Source organism: Dreissena polymorpha, chromosome 6, assembly GCF_020536995.1.
Source record: "Dreissena polymorpha isolate Duluth1 chromosome 6, UMN_Dpol_1.0, whole genome shotgun sequence".
Classification (NCBI taxonomy): domain Eukaryota; kingdom Metazoa; phylum Mollusca; class Bivalvia; order Myida; family Dreissenidae; genus Dreissena; species Dreissena polymorpha.
The window spans coordinates 63559787-63576695 of record NC_068360.1 but is presented as its reverse complement, the minus strand read 5'-3'; the positions used below and the strand labels follow the sequence as shown (position 1 = coordinate 63576695).

The following is a 16909-nucleotide window of genomic DNA, read 5'->3' as shown; positions in this document are numbered from 1 at the left end:
ATCTCGAGTATAATCGATGGTGACCACCAATTTGAGCCATGCCCTGACACAATTAATATATAACTTCACGCCGACTGACTATTTAGTACTTTATTGATAAGATGGCTGCGTATCTTTTGGTCATATTCTAACTGTCCTTATGAGTTGAAACGATCACCGTAAATGTTCACTCGTACCGGATCGTGTTTTTGTCTTGGATATTTCCGGCTTACAGTCATTTTGACGCGTTTTTGCAATGTCGTGATACCATACTTTACGATGGTATGCGAACTTGTCACGATTTTGTCAATAACAGATTTTTACGACCTGTAACGTATGATATCCATTTAAGTTCCGAGTACGCGCGTTTCATTCTTTATAATCTGAAACGACTCCATGATTGGATGTCGACCTGACACGAACATCTCGATTGATATTCCAAATAATGACGTAATTGTACGATTACTAACGTCAAACCCTTGTATAAAAAATAAATGAATTCATTTACGATATATTTCGCCTACGGTCACAATATCCACGGCTTATCTCAATCTGATACGATCTGATAGAATCTGCACGTTGAGTCCAGCTTAAAATTATGATTTTACATTTAAGGGTAGTAACCGTGGCACATAACTATGCATAAAGCTTTCAAACCATTTCAGTAAAGAATTCATAGAATGTAGTAAAAACTTAACATTATTGCATGGGTTGCAGTAAGATAATATTACGCAGTAGTTTATATTTTTGCAATTAGTTAAACGGTTATAATTATGATATTTGTGGCTATTGTTTATGTATGCTGTAAAATTGTGTTGATATTGCAAATGCTTTGGCCGAAATGTTTTTCGAAACTTACGACATAATACTAGCTATAATTAAAACGATCATTTTCCTGTTATAACTGTCTCGTTTAAATCTGCAGTATATCGCTAAATGCGACTTGCATTTTTTAAATTATTTTATTTAAATATTGGATGGTTTTGAATCATAGATCGATGCATAGTACGAATTTGATTCAAAAGTAAGCTTATAAAGGACACGTGCTTTTTGGGAAATACCATTTTATAAATAGATGTATGACTTCACTGATTTCTGGTTAATCTGTAAGTCGTTTCCATGTACGAGAACAATGTTCCCTCATGTGTCGCTTCTCAACTAACCTGTGTGGTTACTCGTGTGCTATGATGGGTTATACCATAGTGCAATTTTCATGTTGTGCCAACTTGTGCAATTTCCAAAGGACGCTTCCGCTAAATATTTGCACAAATAACACTTCTGTATATTGGCTGAACGTAACTATATTTATAAAGTCACTCTGTTTATCATTGAAATCTTATTAAGTGCTTATCCACTGGACTTGATGAATAAAACAAGCGTTATCTTTTATCTCACATGTTTATGCTTGCATACGTATTTTCAAAATAAAGTAGAAACTACATGAAAACGCAAGCACACGAAGTTTGCTGCCAATGCAAGAACACAGGCCCGTACCCAGGCCATGGGCCCAGGGGCCCGGGCCCCCCAGCTGGCTGTCGAACTATGATTTTTTTAAATGATCGGCCCACTGCAATTTTTTCTCTCGTGCAAGGGCCCACAGTACACTTTCCCTCAAAACAAAAGAGCAGCTATGTTTTATTGTCCCTGATAAACAAGGGGATTAGCGCTCGCCAATCGAGATAAGCCCCTAGGCAATGTTTTCTTATCGCCTTGTACACACATCCCCGATCAGTCCCCCCATTGTGATCATGAATGCTTCATCTATCGATGGTTGATGTAACATGTATTTTGATTAGTGCAGCAAATGGAAGCAACTGCTACAGGAGGTTGTAGAATATGATCTGATAATTGCCGACGCAGGTTTTTTCCTTCTTTGAGAAGGCCCTTTCCCCCAAACGTATTTTTCCCCTATAAAAGTTATCTTTTTTTTTGGAAACCTTTTATTTGGGAATTTTTAGGTCCCAATATATACTTTATACATTGAGATAGGGCCCTGAATTTGAACTGGAACAAAAACACTACAAAGGTATTAAAACTTAGTATTTATCATTTTTGCAAGGAAATCACTGAAAAAGATTACGATGAGATAGTTAACATGTCTGTTGAAAAGAAAAACAGATTCATAAATTTGCCGAGCAACAGATAAGAATTTGGCAGAATTCAGTATTTAAAATAATTCAATGCGGGAAATCACGTGGTCAGATTTGACAAAAAAAAATGGCCGCCGATGCCTCGATTCGATGGAGAAATTGAGTCTTCAAACGTTTTCCGTCAGGAAATCGCGAAATATTCCATGAGTTATCTCCACGCTCAGACCAACCAGCGGAAAACGGTTCCGGCTGGCCCTATGATAGGCGTTATCCGATTAAAAACAAGTAAGTTATATGGTAGATGTACCTGTTTGAAGACTCAATTTCTCCATCGAATCGAGGCATCGGCTGCCATTTTTTTATCAAATCTGACAACGTGATTCCCCGCATTGATAATTAAGTACCGAGAATTGAGTAATGTCAACCTATTAATGGCTCATTGGTAAAAAAAGGAAAATTGAAACAACAAATCGATCTCATTATAGTAGTTAACCTGATCCAGTGTAGAAAAATATTGTATAATTAAAGTATCTGTTGCATTGAATTTGTTTGAAAACAGTAACGTATGTTAAATTGATTATTTAAGACTTTCATTATTTCCCCCCAAAATTAGGCGTTTTGCGCATTTTTTTGCTTAAGAAAGGCAAGATCTTTCCCAAAAAAATCAGAGAAAAAACCTGTGACTTTATTGATTTGTGAAAAAAATGGTGGAAGCAATACGAGAATTGATGTGGATAATCGTCAGTTTAAACCTGTTAGTTTCGGAAATCAAAAGCTTTTAATATTGTTGTGAATTCACACCAATGTTTAAAGCTTAAGACTTCCGAAATGTGCTGATTTACTTGTTATATTCGATTAATTCATATCACAAAACATCGTTTTTATAAGCATTAAAATTCACCTTACAAAGTGCCACATAAAAAAAAGTATATATATAGGGAGGGGGGAACCCTCCCAAACCCTTCCCGGTTGGGCCCCCCCAGTCAAGAAATCCTGGGTACGGCCCTGGAACATGAATACAAACAGTGTTTTTTTTTAGTTAAAACACCGTTAACGTTACCACTTAATAAACATGACTTTGAAATAATACTTGAAATTATTTAATTCTTCCGCGGACTATAGCATCGCGCATGGGGATGGAGAGTATTCTTACGCATTCGTTTATAGACGACAGAAAGTTACGTCAATATATGGATTCAATATGTACGAGACGGCCCTAGACGAGCCGATTCGCATTGGCATTGCCATAGTTGATGTTAAGGCTGAGATCAAGATGTTGTTTAACCCATGTTTCAAAATGGCTGCTGCAGGTGAGGCTAACATATATTTGGACGAAATATCTCGGACAGATTCGCGCTTTTCAATGTTTTGTGAATTCTGATTGGTTAAGTATGTAGTAACCACGACTTAGTTATTTCGTTTCAACGATTTACATATTTTATCCAATCTATGTCTTGACCACGACTTACTAAGTCGTTCGCAAGAGTTACTTACCTCGCTCCCACGACTTATTAAGTCTTGGGAACGGCATGAATATAATAATGCAAATGTTACTTGTACTACGATACTATCGTGTGTAGAAGATTTGTATGGCACAAGAAGACATTTTATTTGGGTTGTGGGTGTTGCACCAGATAATAAGACGCCTCGCTCCTGAGACGAGACGACCCTCTCTAATGTTTAGTTCCCGATGCGACGCACCTAGAATACCACACCACGGTTGATTGTCTCAATGACAAGAGAAAGTAATTTCAGGATGAACGTGAGATTCAAACTGCTACCCATGAATGCTAGAGCGTTATCATTAGACCATTAACAAGCTCACAACCAGACTATAGTCATTAAAATAACAAACTACTGTGGCCATAGGCAACCAGATATGGGGATTTCTGGTGGCAGTAAAAAGTAAGTTACTGACGTTCTAGATGTTTTGCAATGATGCAGTTTAAAAAGCAAACTTCAGCACATCGACTCAGAGATTTTGAAATAATACGTTTATTTCGAACTTGATAACGCTAATGCATCCATTATTGTTTGCGTCGACTCAGAGATTTTTAAATAGTCTTTTATTTCGAACCTATAACGTTAATGCGTACTTTATTGTTTGCGTATAGATATACTATTAAATGAATTACATAAATATTAGTATATTTGTATTGCTTAAACTCCAGGTCAAAAGGCGGCATTGTTTCGTTTATTGCTGTACGGCTTACGATTTTCATAAAATCCTAGCAAATGGCCGATATATCTTTATCGTGTATGGTTTAAGAGTCCGTACACTCGACTAAAGTCAAATCCTGATATCTGGTTACATAAACCACTGATATATTGAAGAAAACAAACTGTCTGCTTAAATCGACCCATTTTTAACCACAGCTTATATGTCAACGTTAGTTTCGTAAGTTATTTCAATTAGCCTTATTGCATTTGAATTTATGATTTAAGAATTACCAGATAAGCGATGGCATTTAGCATAAAGCGGTTTCCTACTAAAATAGATGTGATGTTGTAACGTAAATGTGACTAAAGTAATTTTAATTAGATTTTTTAAAACACGAAATAACAATATGAAAATGGTGTTTAAAAAAATCAACAATAAGTAAATAAAAATAACAATATCCACTTCGTTAGATCTAACCAACAATTTGAACCTTATACCGCTCCATTTTCTCTAGTCTACATCGCCAAATACAGTAATTAAAATTTGACCAAATGTAAAGTAATTGTTCTGTTAATTACCTGTCTGGTCGTCATCATAATTCAGTTGTATGAAATTGCTTCCCACCTCAAGGAATGAAGTCAGCTCTTTTGGAAAAGACACTGTAACTGTTGGTGCAACTTTAATCTTACTTTGGTCATATATGTTTGCTTCTATTGTTTTCCGTTTTTCCTTCATTTGTTCCGAATAAATATACTGTTGACTGAGTGTTCCGCGTTCTAAAACGATACAACACATCGACAACACTTCACTTATTTCGTCCTTTACTTTCGACGAGGTGTCTCGTTTATTCCCAATTATTTTGACTTCTGCAGTTTTAAATTCGTTTGCCTCAGTAATTAATTTCTGCTTTGCGTTTTCAAACAGATGTATGATACGATCTTTCATTTTATCCACCTCTGAAGAAATTTTTGCAATGGACTCATTTAAAACAGTCTCAGACTGCTTACACTCTGCTATAATAGCGTCAGCGTCGGATTGCAATTTTATCAATGATTGTTTAAATGCGGCAAGCTCTGGTCGTGTTTGCATGGATACTTTGGCTATTTCATCCACTTGGTCACATTTCCTGTGAATGAGAACGCATGAACTGCAACACAGCTTAGAATGATCCTGGCAGAAAAACTCTATATCTCGTCCATGCTCATGACACTTGTCCATTCCTTTCATGTCTATCATTACAAGCGCAGATTTCTTGTCCTGTAAATTGATAATCTTATGCTGACCTGGTTTATAAACAGTGTGTGGATTTTTGCACGTATCACACAAGAACTCATCGCAGTCCTTACATAAAACCGTAGCAGTTTTTGATATGTTGGTTTTCATACATGGCTCACATGATTGTGTCACCGTACTTTCTCCAATAAAGTCGCCTGCGTTATCTCTATTTGAATCCCGAAATATTCTAGAGGCCATTGTGAAATTGAGTTTAAAGCGGTTTCTACTTTCGATTTGAAAATTACTGTTTTCACATTTAATACATACGTCCAATACCTTTCATTTAAACATATGAAATTATCAACAAGTGTATTTTCTTCATGTATTATTATGCTACATTAAATGTATGAACATCAACTGATATCTAAATAAAACATTAAAACATGAGCACTGTCCTACTTCCTAATGATCGTGCGATGTCGACAAGGGACTGATTTGTCGTTCGTGAAAGATCGTTTACTTCCGGATTTGTTTGGGAGATATCCCGGTTTTGTCTTTTGATATCCGGTTAGTTTAGTATGTGTTATCTGGCGTACAGTATAACTGCCATTAGCTATTAAACGTGTTTATTTAAATATGTGTATATTGATTTGACCCATATTTTAGAACTCAACAAAATCTTTACATTTTCCACAGTTAATGTGTTATTGTACATGAATGGCAATTAGATCATGTTTTGTTAAAGAATCTTAAAGGTAGAAGGCAATGTATCATTTTTACTGACATTTCCGAATTGTACATCTGTCAATACTCATATCATGTACATTTAAGTCTATTCGGAGGTGTTTTAATTTGAGGAAGCCTTGTGATTTCTAATCATATCTTACAGACTAAACACGTGCACTAGACTCTGATAGTTTGTGATATATATTTATATAAAACATCGTTAATAAGAAGGGTGTAAAGATACTCTTAATATCACAAAATAATGTCTGCTCATAGGCTATAGTGATTATCGTGCAACTAAAGTCTCAACCCAGAAGCCAATCAGCCTTAATAATGTTGTAGCAAGGACTCCGTACGATGAGTAAGAACACCCGCACGGAAATTCGACGGCTATTCTAAACAAAGAGCGCTCGCGGTATCGGTAAACATTTGCTCTCACCTAACATTAATAGCATTGCACAGTAGACACATGTATTCAAGACGGAAGGCGTAGCACACAACAAAGCTACCTACCAACATTAGGCATCGCACAGTATACGCATGTATTCAAGAAGGAATGCGTAGCTCACAACGAAGCTACCTACCAAGATTAGAGCATCGCACAGTATACGCATGTATTCAAGAAGGAATGCGTAGCTCACAACGAAGCTATCTACCAAGATTAGAGCATCGCACTGTATACGCATGTATTCAAGAAGGAATGCGTAGCTCACAACGAAGCTATCTACCAAGATTAGAGCATCGCACTGTATACGCATGTATTCAAGGAATACGTAGCTCACAACAAAGCTACCTACCAAGATTAAAGCATCGCACTGTATACGCATGTATTCAAGAAGGTAGGCGTAGCACACCGCGAAGCTTACAATCGCACAAAGAGCGTACAGCGACGTGGCAAATATATTTTAATATTAAACCTTGGCCAGACACACGTGCGACGCCCACGTTTGTTCATCTTCACATGAGACTTATATTTGGAATTCTACGCCAGAGGTACCTGTGTGGAGGTAACAGTCATACACGCTTTACTTGTAGGCTTCTCTGCATCAAACCTTCAGGTGACGCAAACATTGAACCTTGCATATAATAGTCGTCGTCGAAGCAAATTTTATTTTAAAATTAAATAGTATGACTTTGAGCTGCGCACAGAGCATTAATTATTATGCTCGCAGGATATTCCACAGGCCGTTTTAGCGGCTCGGTACCGGGGCTCTTGACGTCTGACTCGAATACTTCCGGGCGCCAAAATGTGAATTGTGCTAATATCGCTTGAGTAACACATCCTAGTGAATGCATATTTTAAAACTGAAGTGCAATGGAAACTTTTTAAGTTGTTGATATGCTGAAAAGTGCGGGCATTTGTGTGACTGATTATACAAAGGTGTACATTTCTCTGTTACACTTACAATGTTGCAGACTAGTCGCTTATGCAGCCATCTATGAGCGCGTTTGATTTAATGTTTTATATTTTTTAAATAACGTTTGATCAAGTGTCTTGATTTTTCTTAAGTTACAAAATAGTTTGATCATTTAATTTCGTAAAATATTTTTGAAAGAAAATTCTACATGCAATTTACCAATGTTTATTTTGTTAGTTTTAATGTAGTGTCGGTATAAACGTTGTTTGTAGTGTCAATATCATGAATACAAATAAATATTTGGGGATGGTTATTGCTATGAAAATGAATCTTGCTGTCTAAATTGTGCTATTTTTTTGCAATTTCTTGTTCTGATCGTTTAAACAAGAGGGCCATCAGGCCCTAAGGCGCTCACCTGAAAGCCAAAGGAACTAGACAATTCTGAAAAAAATGCAAGCTGATTCATGAAGATTATTTTGGACCAAAAAGTGACAATTAACAAAACAAAATTATATTTGACCTTATGACCTAGTTTTTGAGCTCATATGACCCAGATTCAATCTCTGGCAAGATTTCATTGGGACAAATGTTCTGACCAAGTTTCATGAAGATTTGCCAATAAATGTGGCGAATATAGTGTCAACAATTTTTCACTTAAGCCATATAAGGACAACTGCCCCCCCCCCCCCCCCCCTGGCGGTCATGTTTTTCAACGAACCATTAACATTTTCAAACTCACTCGAGCTATTGTTAGAACAAATGTTCTGATCAAGTTTCATAAAGATTGGGTAATAAATGTGACTTCTAGAGTGTTAACAAGGTTTTGTAGTAAATAGCCATTTAAGGAAAAATGCCATGCCCCCTTGCGGCCATGTTTTTTAACTGATCTCAACCATTTTTTAACTTAGCCCAGATATTATTAGTTCAAATATTCTGACCAAGTTTCATGACCATTAGACCACAAATGTGACTTCTAGAGAGTTAACAAGGTTTTACCATACAGTAAAGCCATATACGGAAAACTGCCCCGCCCCATGGCGGCAATGTTTTTCATTCAACTGGAACCATTTTCGAACTCGTCCAAGATATTATTGGGACACATGTTTTGACCATATTTCATGAAGAATGGACTAAAAATGTGACTTCTAGAGTGTTAACAAGGTTTTACTAAAGCCATATAAGGAAAACTGCCACGCCCCCTGGCGGCCATGTTTTTCAACCAACCGGAACCATTTTAAAACTCGTCCAAGATATTATTGGCACACATGTTCTGACAAAGTTTCATGAAGATTAAACTAAAAATGTGACTTCCAGAGTGTTAACAAGGTTTTACTCTAGCCATATTAGGAAAACTGCCACGCCCTCTGGCGGCCATGTTATTCAACCAACCGGAACCATTTTCGAACTCATCCAAGATATTGTTGGGACACATGTTCTGACAAAGTTTCATGAAGATCGGACTAAAAATGTGACTTCTAGAGTGTTAACAAGGTTTTACTATGGCCATTTAAGGAAAACTGCCACGCCCCCTGGCGGCCATGTTTTTCAATCAACCGGAACCATTTTCGAACTTGTCCAAGTTTTTATTGGGACACATGTTCCCACCAAGTTTCATGCAGATTGGACTAAAAATGTGACTTCTAGAGTGTTAACAATGTTTTACTATAGCCATATAAGGAAAATTGCCACGCCCCCTGGCAGCCATTTTTTCAACCAACCGGAACCATTTTCGAATTCGTCCAAGATATTATTGAGACACATTGTTTTAACCAAGTTTCATGAAGATTGGACAATAAATGTGACCTTTAGAGTGTTAACAAGGTAAATGTTGACGACGCACGACGGACAAAAGGCGATCACAATAGCTCACCATGAGCACGTTGTGCTCAGGTGAGCTAAAAAGGAAAAGGTTTTAATAATATTCATATTTTGTTGAGTGGTTGACAAAATTGCTCGTTCTTGTTTTATTGATATATACAACATATAATTGGCTTTTTTGTGGGTTTGTAGTACGTTCATTTTTCTTTTTACGATAATAAGCATACATTTAAAAAGCAGACATAGTATATTTCGATACATGTTTTATTCCTAAACAACAACATTAAGAATGTTTTAGAGAGATAGCAATCAAAACAACACACTTAATTTGAATTTATACTTTCGCCCAATGCATAAAACTACATTCATAATCTTATTTCCAATAAAATTCAAATAAGTTGTCTTTCAAACACATTTTTTATATTGATTATTTTTCTTTTTGTTATTCCCGACACGAATGTTAATAAAAGTGCAGAAATATTCACACACAAGAGCTTAATCCGAGTCTGGTCCAGCATCAACAAAAGAAGACAGAATGTCTGTAATTTCCTTCTTAGCCTGCAAAGAATGAGGATATATATTTACAAATTATATAAAATAATCTTCAAAACATTCCATCGTTATAAGCGAATTCCCGAACTGTTAAATGAACTGATTGGGAAAGGCAACACACTTCTTGTTTAGTTAGATTTTGCTATTATCCTTTTTTTATATTTACAGAGGAAATACATGTTTCTTTCCCAACATGATCATTACTAATTTAAATAATGATTTCTATACAGTTTTCTCACCCAAACCATTGAAAGTGAAATACTTGTAAACTTTGTTTTGAATATTTCTGCAGTAATTTAATATTATTATATAATGTAAAAAAGATTGGGGAAGACGCCAAATCTCAAAGTAAAAACCATTTAAAAGCCAAAAAAACACTTTTCCGAGAGTGTACCTCAGGGTTTGGTTCTGTCTGTTCCTCGCTACGTTCTTGGTGCACCACATTTAGAGCATTGTCCACCATCTCCTTATCATCCTCATCACTCATTGTGTTCGAATGAGCTTTATCAGCAACGACCACGGTATTCATTTCAACTGGTACATTTCCTTCCTGATTTTCATTTGAATCTATTTTATGGACAGTGAATTCTATATCACTACTGTCATTATCCTCGTCACTAGCATCTACTTCATCTTCAGTGCCACTATCGGGCTCGCTTTCTTCTTCTTTCATATTATTCTCTGCATGTATCTTCTTGGCACTTTCTGTGTTATCATTATCTTCCCCTACTCTTTTCCTTTTTCCTTCCTTATTTGTTGCCCCTTCTCTCTCGAAATACCCTCCGTAACATGCAATATTACCAGCAGTTATTCCAGCAATCGCTACCTCATTTCCAGTAAATTCAGAACTAGCATCAGAATACCCGTTCTTTGTTTCCAGACTGCTGTGAGCTTGATTACCAGATTTGTTGATAATGTCAGAGACAGTTGGTTCCTGGTGGCTTTCGGAGATCTGAATCAATATTTCACACACGACAGGCCCTTTTAGGCAGGGAACTCTAGGATGGATCAACACCTCACACAACCTCATAGCTTCCATGCAATATGACGATACCTGAAAAAGAATTTCGTGGATATAAATAACAAGAAAATTAAGAAAATTGTGTGTATATATTTAATGAATGAAAATTTAAACACTGTAAAGGGGTAACAAATTAGACAGTCTGACCACCTTTGATTTTAAATCAGTAATAATAAAAAACACTGCATTATAAAACAAGAAATGTGTTTGTCAGAAACACTATGTAACTTCTGCGCCGCTTTGACTTGGCAAATGTTAAAGTTTGACAAACCAACAGACAGACCAACGTTCAGACCAACAGACAGGGCAAAACAATATGTCCCCCAACATAGTGGTGGAGGACAAAGGGAGATAAATTATCGGACAATCATAGAAATTAAATCAAAACCAACAAAAGGTTAAACAAATTAGCTTAAAATATATTTGGTTGAGAGAAAACAAAATTTAATCTAAATCAAAAGACAAACTAATACTCAAGTTATAGTGAAAAAAATAAATACACAAGAAAACTTACATCAGCATGTTTGTCGCGCAGTCCTGCAGAGAACAGTCCAAGTGCAACCTGAACAGGGGGCGGTACATTGGCGTGTGTGGAGGTCACACAGGCAGACAGAACCCTATAGAGACCCCTTCTGCAGCTGGGGTCAGCATATGGGGCTGGCAGGCTGCCAAGAGGGGCCTGATGGAGGGCTAGCAAGCTCCTGATCACAAACTCTTGCACTGACTGGAACAGGGGGTTGTATCGTAAACATGCTAGTATATATCAACACTGAACCAATAACATTTTTGGTGACTCTTTTTAATCAAGACTAGTCTAAATAGTTTTACCAAAATTTGCGTTTCTTTAATAGGGTATGTCTCATGTATGCACCATGTTTTAACCGCTGATTTCTGCAAAAATGTAATGATTTTGTAAAAACAACAGTTATATCCATGTGCACAAATCTTACAATGACAATTTTGCAGGTAATAACTTGAGTTTTTTGGTGAGTATTACTTAACAAGGTACATTAATTGCTTAAATGAACACTTCCCAGAGGTAAAATTGCATATTTTTTGTTAAATTGCATTCAAATAACAAGAAACTATTCAAACTACCTGAAGAGACTTCTGGGAAAACTCCCAACCGGATGTGGTTAACATCCAATACAGGGCTGTAACATATAAACAGTAATATACAAACAGACTATAAGCAATTGCAAACCAAACAATTATAAATTTAGCATAACCTTAAAGCCACCTGAGTTGATATTTCTCACAACAATTCAGTCATCTCAACTGACCAGAATTGATCAGTATTCGTCAGAAACATTCTAAAGCTTAACTCTTCCATACTGATTTTCGCAAAAATTGTGCCAAAAAATGCTAAAAGCATAAAAAATATGAAACCTAATCAGATACATAACGGAATCCTCAAGACTATTAATCACCTGTGATGTATGCACGCTTTGGGTCACATCAGCGCCATTTCATGTGATGTCAACTTACGCGCATTTCAAAACAAAGACGAACTACTAAATAACACAATCAGTTTGATTGTGTTTGGATCTAAATCAATTAGTGTTAATACTTTGTAGGTTTAAAGAGATATTTTAAGTTTTTCCCTGTACACTAGCAAGTTATCTACATTTATAACATGTACAATATCAATACGAAACAAACATGGCTGCGTGTGTAAAAAATAAATTACAACTGGACATACAGGACACATTATACACGAGCTTAAAATAATGACATGTACAAATAAAGATGGCTGCACCCAAGAATTAAACGTTTGCGGGCATTTTATATTGACAAGGCAAAATGTAATCATAGCAGACGATAATAAGTGTATCGGTAGAGATTTAATGGTGAAATTTTAACTAAGTGAAAACAAGCAGTCGATAGATAAGTAAACATGGGGCGGGTTATACGAGTATTGAAAACGAAGTCATAAAGCAGACGGAGTCTATTTACGAATTAAATTGGCACTATAAAACAACATAATGTGAACATGATTTAAACAAAATGTGAATGTGTAAGACAGCCTATATTTAAACTGGTTATGACATTATTATTCATCATTCATGCAAATGGCGTTGTAAAAAATGATGCAATTGTCACGTGGTTTAAATTTAGATAATTTCTGTCCATGGACAGAAATTGAAAAGCCCTATCTATTTACTGAATTTGGGCATTTCTTGGCCGATTTTGACCAAATTGTTTGCACATCTGACATAAATACCATCAGCACATCCGACATAAATACCATCACATTTTGCCTCATTATCACTTTTTTGCGACAAATAACAAAAATGGGAAAATGGTCAGTTACGATGGTTATATTCATTTAACATTTTTTATTCTAAAAACTAACATTTTAGAGACATTTTTTGTAAACTTCTTAAGGCTAGTGAAAAAAGCACACATTTGCTATTCACATGGTTAACACAATATGGTACATCTGAAATACATTTGAACAAGACTGCAAGCACATAAAGACCCATTTGCTCCTGTTAAAAGGAAGGTGTATGAAGCATGCATTTTTATCTTATTAAAGACATGGACTTGTGCTGTGTATAACAAACAATCAATGTGTAAGTCTACGTTATTCTAATGCCATATATGTATTAAAACGGATATACAGGAAATAATCATTTCTAAGCAATTAAGTGAATACAAATAGATTTTATTTTCAATAGATCTTTGATGGGATTGTTCTTTGAAATACCCCTATGAGAAGAGAGGACCTAACTTAAAATAGGCCCTAAACGTTGATTCTAGGCCCTAGCTCTCTCTTCAAACAAACATGAAGGAAATAACTTGCTCTATTTCGTAATCCTTGGTATTAGGAACATGTAATGCTTTTTTCAGTTCCATAATAAGTTTTACTTCCTTCATCTCACCTCTAAATGGTAACTTTATAGTGTTTAATGTTATTATTGTTCTCATAATTTATTTCATGCACACTGAGAACAATTCTAATGTTATATATAACAGATGCAAACATACATCCATCTTTCAACATTCCGTAACCATGTACCATGTAACCATGAAGCCGTAACCATGCAAACATAGTATTATTAATCTAAACCTTAAAGCTAGGCCTTAAAACTAGACCTTTAAGTTCCTTTAAAATAATCACAGCCCTGCTCTCCCATTGTAGAGGCCTTAATCAATAACCATGTGTACATAGAAACATAAGCTGGGCCTTAAAATTGCATGTGAAAAAACGCAGCTTTGCTTTACCATTTCAGAGGCCTAAATCACGTGCACATAGAAAGTTAACCAAGGCCTTTCTAGCTTGTCCTCTAAGTTGCATGCAAAAACAGCAGCCCTTCTCTACCTTCTAATGCAGCCTTCACCAAGCTATGGTTGGCCAGGGGCTGTGACTTCCTCTGGGTACTGATCCCCTGGGAGATCTCATGGTAACCCTTCCCTTTATGGCCCTTCCTTGACCCCTGACCACTGGTCATCTTGTCAGTCTTGGAGCCAGTGCTAAGACCTGAGGTCATCTAAGGAGAAATAACACGTGGCTGTGATGATACAAATAAGTATGCAGAATAAATGTTCACATATTGGTGTATTTGATAGTTTTTGACATAAAAAACATGAAAATAGAAAAGTAAATCACATTTAATTTGTAATTTTTACAGAGGATTTTAGTCTAATCTCACAATGCTTTTAAACCATACCCTACCATATGTTTAACTAAACACACAACCATACATACAAGTTATTTTGACTTTCAAATACCATATATAATTCAGTGAAATAATTGTTTAACCCAATCAAGACATGAAATGGAAAAGTTTTTATAAACAATGAACACTATTTTAATCTTTAAGATTTAACAGGTTTACCTTCAGTGTATATGTATAAGGTAGACAATCATGTATGATCTCTTTGACAAGTGTGGTCTCCCCTGATTTCACACTAGAGCATGCATCCAGAGCTTTGATCCATACTGTCAAGGTCTCAAAGACAACTTCCCGTAAACACCTGATAATTATAGAAGTGTAATCAACTTTACAGAGTTTCTTTTTGACACAAGGAAATTATGTTTGTTTGTAGCGACAAGGCTGGTTTCCAATAGTGACACAAACGGTTGCCCATAGCGACAAGACTTGTTACCCATAGCGACAAGACTTGTTACCCATAGTGACGAGACTGGTTGTCCAAAGTGACAAAACTGGTTACCCATAGTGACAAGACTGGTTATCCATATTGACAAGACTGGTTACCTATAGTGACAAGACTGGTTACCCGTAATGTTGGTCGTGTCCATCCCCCTCACTGTGGGACCAGCTCAGCTCCTGGGTCAGGACACTAACAATCATTACCCCCTGGGGGATCAGGTTCCTGCCACATCTACAACAAGAGAAACATCATGCAAGAGACCATGTTACATGCATTGTATTCTTTAAATCCCAAGGGTACCCAAATTGTACACTATATGATTCCAAGCCTTTACAAATCACCTTGGTATTACCAGTAGATACATACAAATTGAATATGAAATATTTGAATTCCAATATATTTTCTATGTCTTCATTTTTTTCAATTAATTCAAGATAAGACTGTGGCTGATACATAGCAACTCACACCAAGGAACGATTACATGATTATATGAGGTAACCATGCTTATATCACTGCACTATGTATCAATGCATACATGATTGCTCCAGGTATTTATCATAGTTACATGATTAAACGAGGTATCTACTGTAAAGTTATTGCACTAGGTGTACATGGGCACATGATTGCACTAGGTATACATGTTTATATCATTTCACTAGGTATCAATGGTAACATGATTGCACTTTGTATCAAAAGATATCACAAGGTATCCATGGTTACATAATTGCATTATCCATAGTTACATGACTGCACTAGGAATTCATTGTTAAATTATTGCACTAGGTATCCATGGTTACATGACTGCACAAGGTATCCATAGTAACATGACTGCACTAGGTATCCATGGTTACATGACTGCACTAGGTATCCATGGTTACATGACTGCACTTGGTATCCATGGTAACATGACTGCACTTTGTATCCATGGCAACATGACTGCACTAAGTGGCCATTGTTCAATTACTACGTTAGGAAGCCATAGTTAAATGACTGCACAAGATCTCAATAGTTACATGATTGATTTAGGTATCCATGGTTACATGACTGCACTTTTTCACCTATAGGGGAATGGTGGCGGGGCCCATCCAAAGGGGAAAAACGCATCGTTTTTTAGGAAAAGGGGGAAAATTTAAAATTCACTCTTTTATATGTAATGATATTTATTATATGAATACATATGTGTGTATGAATGTGATATTCACAGATGAATGTCTCTGCCCTTTTTCTTAAATATATATCAATGATCTTTTCAACATTAGTTTCAGACAGTTCAGCTGTCATGCACAGTCTCAGTTTTCCTAGCCAATTTGAGTCTAATTGGGATCTTTTTAGTCGATGAAATGGCAAATTTGAGAATTTATTATCAATAAAATGGACAAAATTGGAATGTTTTTATCAACAAATACTGACACAATATAGATACATCAGGCCTTTTTAATAAAATGGCCATTTTTGGGTTAGGGTGTTGGACACTGATTTGGGAAAAACAAATTTGATATAACTCTTTATAATAATTCATAATCATATTAATTATAGTTATATACTTTGTTAGTTGTTTATGAAATAAATTTGAGATCTATTTATCATAAGACAGTTCTTTCTTAAAAAAAAACAAAAAAAAACAATTTTTTTTTTAAACTTCTGGAGGGGATTTTTTTCTTCAAAATTGGGGAAAAATACATACTCTTTTTTGAGGGGAATGGTGCCAAATATCGGCCCCAAAATTGCCATAAAAAACACTGCTAGGCATCCATAGAAACATGATTTCACTAGGTTTCATAGTTACATGATTTCACTAGCTATCCATAGTTACATGACTGCACAAGTTGGCCATAGTTACATGACTGCAATAGGTGATCATAGTTACATG

At 36.0% G+C, this 16909-nt stretch overlaps 2 protein-coding genes across 4 annotated transcripts in view; both read right to left on the bottom strand.

The window, feature by feature from the left end:
- LOC127833659 (proline-, glutamic acid- and leucine-rich protein 1-like) overlaps positions 1-16909 on the bottom strand; it is a 105277-nt gene that overhangs the window by 75463 nt on the left and 12905 nt on the right. For 2 of the 3 annotated variants that reach the window (XR_008027532.1, XM_052359060.1), the window contains exons 10-13: positions 15166-15270; positions 14763-14901; positions 14246-14414; positions 12019-12074 (exon numbers count right to left, since the gene is read on the bottom strand). Coding sequence is in view for 2 of the 3 variants with exons in the window: in XM_052359060.1 (XP_052215020.1) it covers positions 12019-12074; positions 14246-14414; positions 14763-14901; positions 15166-15270 (469 nt within the window). In the remaining variant the exon portion in view is untranslated. Of the gene's footprint in view, positions 1-9593; positions 9906-10293; positions 10954-11434; positions 11645-12018; positions 12075-14245; positions 14415-14762; positions 14902-15165; positions 15271-16909 lie in introns of those variants that run through there. The other variant, XM_052359059.1, reaches the window with a different exon arrangement.
- Positions 1909-5956, bottom strand: LOC127833660 (E3 ubiquitin-protein ligase TRIM22-like). The gene is made up of 2 exons (XM_052359061.1): positions 4809-5956; positions 1909-3770 (listed from the first exon to the last, which is right to left on the bottom strand). The coding sequence occupies exons 1-2, from the start codon at positions 5701-5703 to the stop codon at positions 3637-3639; spliced, it is 1029 nt and encodes a 342-aa protein (XP_052215021.1). The 5' UTR covers positions 5704-5956; the 3' UTR covers positions 1909-3636.

Bases quoted from the DNA above. Each gene is read 5' to 3' on its own strand.
- LOC127833660 (XM_052359061.1), bottom strand. From the start codon at position 5,703: ATGGCCTCTAGAATATTTCGGGATTCAAATAGAGATAACGCAGGCGAC. The intron at 3,771-4,808 runs GTAATTAACAGA...GTGGTATTCTAG, and splicing joins TTATGATGACGACCAGACAG to GTGCGTCGCATCGGGAACTA.